The sequence below is a fragment of the Oxyura jamaicensis genome, chromosome 1 (assembly GCF_011077185.1).
Source record: "Oxyura jamaicensis isolate SHBP4307 breed ruddy duck chromosome 1, BPBGC_Ojam_1.0, whole genome shotgun sequence".
NCBI lineage: Eukaryota > Metazoa > Chordata > Aves > Anseriformes > Anatidae > Oxyura > Oxyura jamaicensis.
Window position 1 is genome coordinate 143,573,099 of NC_048893.1, and position 10,484 is coordinate 143,583,582.

The window sequence follows — 10,484 nt, forward strand, 5'->3', positions numbered from 1 at the left end:
GCTCTCTTCAACTCTGAATCCTACAGGTCAGAAAGGAGAGTCAAATCTGTTTTTTTCAAAGCCAAGAGCTTGGCTTTCCTCCCCCTCCTGAACATTCCTTAAGTTCAGAACTTAAGAAAAACAGGAATAAACTCTGACAGCACTCGCTCAGCCAAAGCAACACCAGATATAGATGTGATTGTGGAAAGGCACACGTCCTTGTGGGTGTGCTTTTGGCCCAGGAGATGTGGTGTCAGTGGTATGTGGAGCAGACACAGTGCACCTTTTGCTATTGGCCTCATCAGAGATGCGTGGTGGTGCCAAGAGTGAAAGCTTAAGGTTGTGGGTGTCATGTTGTCTCAGTTCTAGCAGCCTTTTCTAATGAAGTTAGTGCTTTTTGCCTGAGCAGGAACCATGGGATACTGCTTTTAGTGTAAATTGGACAGATAGTACCAAACACTTGCAAGTAGGACGCACGTTATCAGAGCAAGTAGCATGCTGATATCTCTGCAGCCACTGTGCTCATAACTGTTGTTGGTGCAAGGTTTCAGAGGCTCACCTGGAGACCCAGGGCTCCAGGGCAGAGGGGGCATTCCAGCTCCTCCTGGATCCAGAGGTGAACAAGGAGCAATGGGATTTCAAGGTCCAGTGGGATTTGAAGGTAAGAGATGTCACACAGCACTTCTTCCCTCTTTCCCATTTCATGCCATAATTATTCTGTAGTTACTGTATCGGTGGATGGGGAGGAGGGAGGAGAGAGACAGCTTGTTCCTTCACAACTTCGTCACAGGGCACAGCTAACTTTTAACAGAGGTAGCTTAAAGCAATGTTTTCAAAATAAGTTTTGATAGCTGCAGATGGCAGCCCACTTGTGAATGAGCTTTTTTTGATCCGAGTGCATTTTCACGTTGGTTTGCTCTAATTATTTCAGCACAGAGTTTTACTAGCCGTTATGCTCATAGTAATGGATATTTGCGTAGGTGATATTTGCATGGACGTTTAAGAGAATGTAGCTGTGAAAGAAATACCTGTCTCTATCCAGTCAAAGAGCAGAAAGACTACTAATTACACAGACCAAAAGATATCTGCAGAACACAGTTTTAACCATATAAAGCAGATGCAAGCAATTCCAAAGCTATTGGTTTATCTTAGACCAAGAAAATGTTTTGAAGGAAAAAAGATGCTCGTTTGTATTGACAAAGTATGCTGAAGTTTATCAGAACCTTATATGTGACTTTCCCTGGCTCTGGTTGTGAAATGTATCATCTGATCTCGGATCATGCTGATCCAGCACCAACCTACTTCAAAATCAACTGCTTTGACCCTAGAGCTACATCTCTTTTAACAATAACTTACCATAAGAAGAGTTATTGTGCATTTAATCTTTGTTCATGGGCAGCTCATCTGAAATACCAGCTAGCATGAGAGCACCTGTGGGAGCACAAACTAAGCTGTATTTTTTTTTTTCCCCTTTCACCTAAGGCCAGCCAGGCCGCCCCGGTAGCCCTGGGCTGCCAGGCATGCCGGGTCGTAGCGTCAGCATCGGCTACCTGCTGGTGAAGCACAGCCAGTCCGACCAAGAGCCCATGTGTCCGATCGGCATGAACAAACTCTGGAGTGGGTACAGCCTCCTGTACTTCGAAGGGCAAGAGAAAGCACACAACCAGGACCTAGGTACGTGCAGGTATTGCTGGCAGCAGCTGCAATTCCATCCCTCTGACTGAGAAGAAGAACTAAAAAAAGAATAGAGCTTACTTATAGAAAGCTGGGACTTCAACAGCCAGGCTTAGGAAGCACCAAAATGAGAAGATAAAAACCACAGGTCTGCGTAGTGTATCCCTGAGAGAGACTTTGCATGTCGTTAGTGCCATTTAAGGGGAACAGGAAAGCCAGTGACACATTATGGACTGCAAGGTTTTACTGATACACGCTTGGGATGGAGCAATAAACTGAAAACATGCATTGTCTTCTGCAAAAATGATTGCCCTAATTTCTTTTTTTTTTTTTTTTTTTTTTTCCTTTTTAACAGGGCTGGCCGGCTCATGCTTGGCTCGTTTCAGTACAATGCCATTCCTCTACTGTAACCCTGGGGATATTTGTTACTATGCAAATCGAAATGATAAATCCTACTGGCTCTCGACTACAGCACCTCTCCCAATGATGCCTGTGGCAGAAGAAGAAATTAGACCATATATCAGCCGCTGCTCAGTCTGTGAGGCCCCAGCTGTGGCGATTGCTGTCCATAGCCAAGAAGCTTCTATTCCTCGCTGTCCTGAAGGCTGGCGCAGTTTGTGGATTGGATATTCCTTCCTCATGGTATTTGTCCTTCAGCGTCACACTGTGTGTGGCACTAGGCTTTAAGTATGTCTTAGACCCTAGGAAGGCTGCTCTGTCGTAGCTCCAGTAACATCAAAACTATGCAACATCCTGGGAAACTTGTTTCTAGGAGACAGGAGTGAGAAGCAAAATTTCTGTGAACCGCAGAGAAAATTGCCTCTTTGTCAGAATAGCATCTGGAGCCCTTATTTTATGTACAAACTAGTGTTTGAGAGCAGAGCATAGGTACAGCTGTGAATTACCAAGTAAAACTGCACTCTGTAGGCAGTAGCCTACGGAGCATTTTCACAGCTAGAAAAAGAGTGGGGGTTACTGATGAACATCACTATTAAGAAGCTGATCTATAGGGGAAAAAAGACACTTTTCCCCCTTCTTTTAGAAACTGAAAATCATTGATTTTTGGTAGAAGACTTAGAAGCCAAAGTGTTTCATCTAGTCTGGAAATAGAAACAGCCTCCTGTTTTAAAAGTTAATCTGCAGTATTCTATCTCTAACAGCAGCAGGAGCAGAGCTTTGAGCAATAGGATTATTGCTCAAAGGATCTCTTAGATCTTGTCATTACAAGATAATTAGGAAATGGGGTCTTACAGAAGAGCTTAACATTAGGTGTGCAGTATAAAACATAATGAAAGGCTTCACCTCTTTTTCTGGCTCACTCCAAACTGTTAGCTGTGGGAGCAGGACTGTACAGAGGGATCGTGTAAGCACCGGAGGACTCAACATAGTGAACAGTACCTAGAATATGTTAGTGAATGATCTGGCTTGTAATAATTTATCTGACTTGCTTAATGCACGCTAGAGTCAAAACCTGCAACAATACGTCCATGTTGTGTTAATGCATCAAACACTGGATTGAATGATGAAGGAAACCAGGCTGGAAAAAAGAGTAAGATTTTTCTGGCAGAAAACACCATGGGACTGTTGTAGTCAACCCTTCCCCCAGATTATTTGCTTTCCAAAACCTTCCATTTTCAGGAAAAATAAAAAAATAAAAAAAAGGATATTTTTCATTTAGTTCTAGAAAAAAGGATTTGAGAAAAGGCAGATCCGATTTTTGTCCAGCCCTATGTTTGACCTTTCTTTTGCTTCTCTGAAAAGCCCCGATACGAATCTCATAGTTACTTCACAGGAATTCCAAGGATTAATTGTTTGTAAAGCCCATGTAAACATTCAGCATTGTTAAGGGCAAAGTTGTCACCTTAGCAAGAAGCTTTTGCAGGGACAAAGTCTGCCAGCACCAAGGAACGTACAGTGAGAGGAGTTTCAGAAGATTAAAGCTTTCACATTTTCCCATCTAGTGCTCAGATCAAACGATGTGTTTGGCATACACATTTTTTTGCTTCTTATGCAACTCTTGAAGGAGAAGTACAGCGTGCTTGTGGTTATTTCAGAGTACACATTCTTTTACTTCTGGGCTTCAATTTGTTACCTCCTTCCCCTGGCTAAGGTACAATCCTGAAGGGAGGCAGCGTGGACTCCTGCCCAAACCACCTTAGAAGTCCGGAAGATTTCATGTAGAAAGGGCACTGAACTATAAATGCTTCCTAAAAAGTGTCAGCCTTATGGGGGGATAAGAAGCCCTGGCCAGTAAACAAGAAGCTACCACAGGCACAGAGCTGGAGATTGTACACTGAGCATAGGAAGGCCACAGCCCTTGCCCTGAGGTCGTCGAGCTCCCGGGCCAGTGCTTAGATAGCGTGTGCAGTTTGTACCAGCTGCTGTGCAGCTCCGATCGCAGAGGCCTCAAAACTGTTAACAGTTTAGCCCTTCTTCTTGCTAGTTTTGTTTACCTAGAAGTATGCTAGAAGGCTTATGCTCCGAAACATCACAGCTTCGCACATCTTGCAATCTGGACCTGTTTAAAAAATAATAGCCTAAGATCTCAGCAACATGCAACACCGATCAGAGATCAGATCCTTTACTCCATTAACAGGGGGCCACTTGTGTTACCCATTTATATGGACACGGTGGGCCTCTGAGCATAAACCAAGGCCAACAGATTTCTTCCCACATTTACAAAGCTATTTAGCAACTATTCCAACTGCTTTCATTTGTATTGCAAATACCTTCAGTTTTTAACAGAAAATTAAGCAACTTCACTTAAATATGCAGCTGTACAGCCCCCAGAGGGCCTGGGGAAGTGCCTGTTCTGTTAGAGATGCCTTTGACAGAACATAAGTGACATTCAGTTTCTTACTACGCTACGTGTTAAAGGTAACAGCTGAATGGTTTACAGATGCATGATGCTGTTGGAATGTTCTGTTAATGAATATATGATAGAGGGAAGTTATCTGTATAGCTTTTTTGTTTGTTTCCACAGTGCTCCTTAAATGTAATGCGGAGTAAATAAAACTTTATAATGAGGGAAATCCAAGTTAGCTGTATGGAAAAAAGTTCTACTTAATGATGGCAAGCAGAGGAACAGGCTGCCCATAGTGATTGTGGAAACTCCATCCTTGGCGTTATCAACAACTCCACAGTGCCCACAGCAACCTAGTGCAACTTTGAAGATGGGTCTGCTTTGAGCGGAGAACTGGCTGAAGTGCCAGAGTGCTTCTCACCTAAATGATTCTCCAGTTCTAAGACTAGAAACAGTGAAAATCCGAACTAGAGCAAAGAGGTTTGTCAGAAGTGGCATCAGCATATGAGATTGCTCCTTTGTATAAAGGACAGCCAAACCCTTATGTCTTACACAGCTGCAGGATTAGCCTTCTCTCTGCTCTAGGGTTAAGAATTAGGAGCACTTCTAGTGTTTTTTCTCTTTTCCCCACACGTAAGTTTTTGACAGCATCGCCTGAGGTTGCACTCTGAACGCTGCCCTCCTTGTCTCCCTTAGCACACTGCAGCTGGTGATGAAGGTGGAGGACAGTCGCTGGTTTCTCCTGGGAGCTGCCTGGAAGATTTCAGAGCTACTCCTTTCATCGAATGCAATGGCGCACGCGGAACCTGTCATTACTTTGCGAATAAATACAGCTTCTGGCTCACTACGATTGACCAGCCCTTCCAAAGCAAGCCCTCAGGAGATACACTCAAGGCAGGACTCATCCGAAGCCGTATCAGCAGATGCCAAGTCTGTATGAAAAATTTATAGAAGTCTTTCATAGTATAAGGAACCTGCTTATCCTGTAGTTCTTGTACAGTGAAACCTTCTATGATGTTTAGACATTTGAATAAATCATGTTGGTGCTTTTTTTAACTTATTACCTCAAAAGCTGAATGGAAATTTAATTTTAAAAGTGTCTGTAAAAGCAAATTAAGTGTAAGAGAAATCAACTCTAACACACAGACCTAGTGTTGTGTTCTCCTACTATACAGTATATATGTATTTTTTTGCTAGTCTAACATTATGTCATTTGCCAAATGTTACAAATACTCAGCTTTGAAACACAAAAACTTCAGTAGTAAATGAATACCTTGGTCAGATACCCACTGCATTTAAGATAACGTATGCATCTTTTCTATTAACTGTATTTGTCACAACACTAACAGCTGCAATTCATTCAAAGAATTAACACACTGTGATCACACTAAGCCTTAAAGCCTAGCAAAGTACTGAAAATGTACACTGGAAGGTGCTCATGTCCAGCATTAAAACCTAACTTCAATGACAGTATTTTATGCTTGGGCATTTCAAACACACACACAGAACAATCATCTTTTTATTATATTTGTGGTTTTTTTTTGTTTTTTTTTTTTTTTAAGCTTCACCACTCTTTAGCACTTAATCACTGGAAATAGCAGAGAAGCCCACAGGCCTTCCAAAAAGAGTAACCAGAAAATGCACATCTCTTCCTGTTTTGGTTAGGAGACTACATGATGAAGATCAGCACATTACTTTAAAAGTCTGGCAGTTTTTTTCTAGACATACTCCAGGCCAAAGGATCACCACAAAGGTCTCCTGCTCCACCATGTTGTGGACATGGATCTGTGTCATGTTATTCACAGCACTGAGTATTTTTTGCATTGCAGCTTTTCCCCTCTGAAACCATCACAAACAGATATTACCCATGTGCTGTTGGAGCTGCTGTCACACGTAGGGTAGGTCTTCCAGGACTGCCTACTGTTCAATGCCACGTTACCTTGAAGGTCAAAACATGCAGACCTGCCAGTTGTCTGGCTGGAGGCATGTGGTCCTGGCAGCTGGGGACGACGTGTAGCAATGTGATGACCAGCATACCTGCCTGCACGCATCCTTCCTTGCAAAACCAAAAGGGAAGGAAGCAGAGCATTTATTTGGCACCATCTTTTCCCATAGGGAGCCATGTCATTGCATGCCAGGAATGAGAAATGGCCACAACAGATAGCTCTTCCCCTTCTAAAGAAAGAAGCCGTTTAACCCAAAGCTGTCTGTCACCACTACAGGAGAGGGGGGAAAAGCACAGTTGCAAATCATCCTCTTCCCATTGACATAGCCCGATTATATACCCAAACACTAAAAACTGAAATCGAAGAGACTTCTGTAACAATGACAATTGATTTTTCAACTGTTCACTCCAGCTTCAGGTGTTTATTGGCTTTTGTAATTACATTCCATCTTCACTGTATCATAAATAAAATCTTTTTTTTTTTTTTTTCTACACCTCTATTTGTTGGTGATTGCCATTTTGTAAACAGAGTTGTTGTTTTTTCTATAAAATGCGTATGGACTGCTCTTTTGAATTACTTTGCACATAAGCCAGAAAGAAAAATAAAAGCACTACCGCAATGCTCCATTCTACTTCTTCAACCAGGAATACATTTTGTGGCACTTAAAGCATTCCAGAAAGGAAGTGCAGTTCTGAAATTGCTCCTTTAAGCTGAACTGCAGAGATGGTAGTACTTCATCTGTTGTTACAAAGAGGACTTTAAGCCAATAAATTGTGATGCTGCAAATTAAAGCATTATTATTTATGTTCCCCAACATTCAAGAAACCAACATAAACCAAACTTGACAAGTGTTACCTCTGCAAAAAAAATGTGAAATGTAACTTCAGTTAAAGTTCTGAGCTAGCACAGTTTCTAGCCGGGATTAGTTGTGCGTATAATTAGATATAACCATGAAGTGAGAAATTACATGAGCTTAAAATCAGTTTTCTGACCATACTTTGGCTATGAAAGGCAGCCTCTGAACAAATTAATTCCACTGGTATTTGTTTCAGCCAAATAAAATACATAGAACTGAAAACACTGTAGTGCACATTAGCCAAATCTATTCCACATTTGCCAATCCTTTTAAATTACGGCAGTAACAAACACCCCTTAATTATCAATTTACCTCTTCCAGGTCATCAGTGGTTGTTGGATGATCAGTTAAATCACTTGTGATCTTTATAGTTTGCAACTCCTGCAATGCAGCACATGAATTTTTTTCAACAGAATTCAAGTACAGGTTATACAGACCTGTAAAAAACAATTATGTCAGCAACAACAGCTAACTATTCAGACTTTAATGGCTGCTATGTCGCAAAATCTCCCTATATAGCTAATTTTTTTGCATGAAAAGCCTCAGCAGATAGGTCTTTCTCCTCGAGCTGTGTTGTCTATTACTCCTCTGACTCTCATAAGCTGTTCTAAACAAGTTTGCTCAGCACAGTATCATCAGCACAGTGGTGAGCTGAAATGCACTCAGGAAATTAGAAGAAAAAGAAAATGCCACACAGCAGTGAACTTTTGTACTTTCTTTGTGTACGTCATGTGCTTCAGGTCCATGTACTTACACACAAGTTTCTCCAAACAACGCTTACTCACTGTCTGGGAAGGGGAGGGAGCAAGTACACATGAACACGTGGGATGCTTGCAGCAGCCAGAGGGTTTCAGCCTGCCAGCTACCTTGGAGCATAGTATGGAACTTGCAGGGGAAATGCCTTGTCCGTAACACTGCCCAGATAAATTTGCCTCCCTGAAACACCCACTCCCAGGAAGTTAAAACATTTTTATTCAGGAAATATGATTTTTCAAAACAGTCTTTTGACTAATAGTCAATTATTTTGCTTCAAAGCATGCTGCTTGTTTCTTAAAACTCTCTGTCTGAAAATACCCTGAAGTAAAACATGCTGCTGAGCCTGGAAAAGGTCAGCAAGGTTATATTCCCCCCCCCATAGGTAATGGTGCATCAATATATCAGCACAGCTATAGTGAAGTCAATGTAAGTTGGCCACTTGACACCAAATTTTTTCTCTCTGTATTAACCAAATCTGCCACGTCTGCTCACATGCTGTGATTAGGCTTGTCCAAGGCATGTGGAAACAGAAAATCAGCAGCGTGCAGGCAGTAAACATAACCCTGTAACCGGCAGTATCAGACTGCTGCCAGCAGAGAGGTGGCGTGGTCACTGACTGCTGCGTGGGTTTGGCTGCACCTTATCTGGCTGCCAGAGACTGAAACCTTGCCTCGGCCTCTCTCTGCCAACACCTTCAAGACACACACTTGCTGTTGCTCTCATGGTGTTGTGCCTTCCACCATGACACAGAAAATGGCAGAGCCACGCTGAAGCAGACAGGCACCAGCCTGGCTCGGCCCGTAAGACCCCCCTCGCCAGCCCGCCATCCGGCCCTACCTCTCAGGTCACAGCCTGGCCTGGCTGGCATGGACAAGCCCATAGCTCACATTCACGTGGTGTTACAAAAAAAATAACTATTTCACTGTTTATACATCTTCAAACGCCACTGCTAACCCTCATGCAGACGCCTCCCTATGCAGCCATGAAAGGCCTGAGACCAGGCCTCATATCAAAATTATTAGTGGGAAAAGCAATGTTGGAAGGGCAGGGGAAAACCCCACACTGGGCAGGGCACAGAAAAGCTGACACTGAATAGGGATACAGCCAAGATGAGTCCCAGAGGGCATGGCAAGGTACTGCCTCAGCCCGCAGAGGACTTGAATTTTTGACACCAAGCAAGTAGTGTGTGAGCTCTCCAGCCTGTTCCTCAGGCAGCAGGGAGAGGCCACCTCAGCAGAAATGGCCTCGCAGTTGCTGCCTGCCCTCCCCACCGCTTCCACCCCCCTGTCAGCCACCGCAGGCACCCACTGCAGCCTCTGGGCCAGTGGCATCCCCGGGCTCATTACAACTACAACCCCCTTCACACCGTGTAAGCACAGCGGCTCTCCCACATCATTTCACTTTTCTGAAGCAGTCACTTATTGCTACAACCACTTATGCATGCACGTGCCAGCTTGTGAGGTTATTAAGACAATAAAAATTAGGACGTGCACATCAGCGTCGGTCCCTGTGCTGCCGCTTCAATACTCCTCCCCCTCAATAAGCCAAGCAGAATTTTTCTAGTAAAATTATGTAGGATGGGGGTATAAACTGCGTTTTGCAGTGCTGGGATATCAGGATGCTCCTGCAGAAGCAGCAAGGAAATGAATGAATGAATTTATGCAGGACATGTAGGAAGCACAAGAGCAGGACATACTGTATTAAACACCTATGTTGATAAAATAAAGTACCACTAAACAGGAAAATCATTTGTGCAGCCTCAGCATCAGGGGTTGAACTGTGCTCTCTAATCACACTTGCAGACATGAAGACGACATAGGCACTGTTGCAGCAGAGCATCAACACTGTGCTGTTAAACGGAGCTCAACTGCAGCAGAGCTTAAGCTACTACTAAAAAAAAATCCTACATAAAACCCCAGAAGCCTTCAAGTTTTGCTTGAAGGCACAATCTGACTTCAGAAAGTAGTGAAGAAATGGGACTAGCATATACATCAAGTAATCCAGATTCACTTTAACATCTTATTAGCAATCCCCATGCATTACTGGGTCTCCTGGGTTCTGCTGTGCAACACCCCTGTCCATCACAGGTTGAGAGTGACCACCTGTCGTAACCCAGGCATTTCTCAAGGAACAATAGCTAGCAACACCAGAAAAGCCATTAACGCCATCCCAGACAATTGTAGCCCTTTTGGCAAAGGTACTGCAGGCAGGACTGCCTCCTGTCTTTCCTTTCAGTAAAAATACCCAGGTTGGAGCTTTTGGAAAGACTGTAGAAATTCCTTAAGATCTCCTATGAATAAAATACTGGAGCAATTGAATTTTGAGCATCTATACCTTGTGAAGTGTTGGATGTTAAATTTACAAACATTTTTTCTTACTCTGAAAATTCTATGTGTAAAGCATCTTGCAACAAGTGACTAAAGGCTCCAACACAGTCTTTGCATGGTGGAAGTTCAATTGCCATCAAATG

The 10,484-nt window shown here is 43.1% G+C and overlaps 1 protein-coding gene across 3 annotated transcripts in view; it reads left to right on the forward strand.

Annotated features, from left to right (window-relative positions):
• Positions 1-7,042, forward strand: part of COL4A2 (collagen type IV alpha 2 chain) — a 137,399-nt gene extending 130,357 nt beyond the window's left edge. For all 3 annotated transcript variants that reach the window (XM_035317971.1, XM_035317980.1, XM_035317987.1), the window contains 4 exons: positions 524-640; positions 1,462-1,653; positions 2,009-2,295; positions 5,153-7,042. In XM_035317971.1, coding sequence (XP_035173862.1) covers positions 524-640; positions 1,462-1,653; positions 2,009-2,295; positions 5,153-5,407 — 851 coding nt within the window. In that variant the 3' untranslated portion in view covers positions 5,408-7,042. The remainder of the gene's footprint in view (positions 1-523; positions 641-1,461; positions 1,654-2,008; positions 2,296-5,152) is intronic.
• Positions 7,043-10,484: the final 3,442 nt, after the last annotated feature.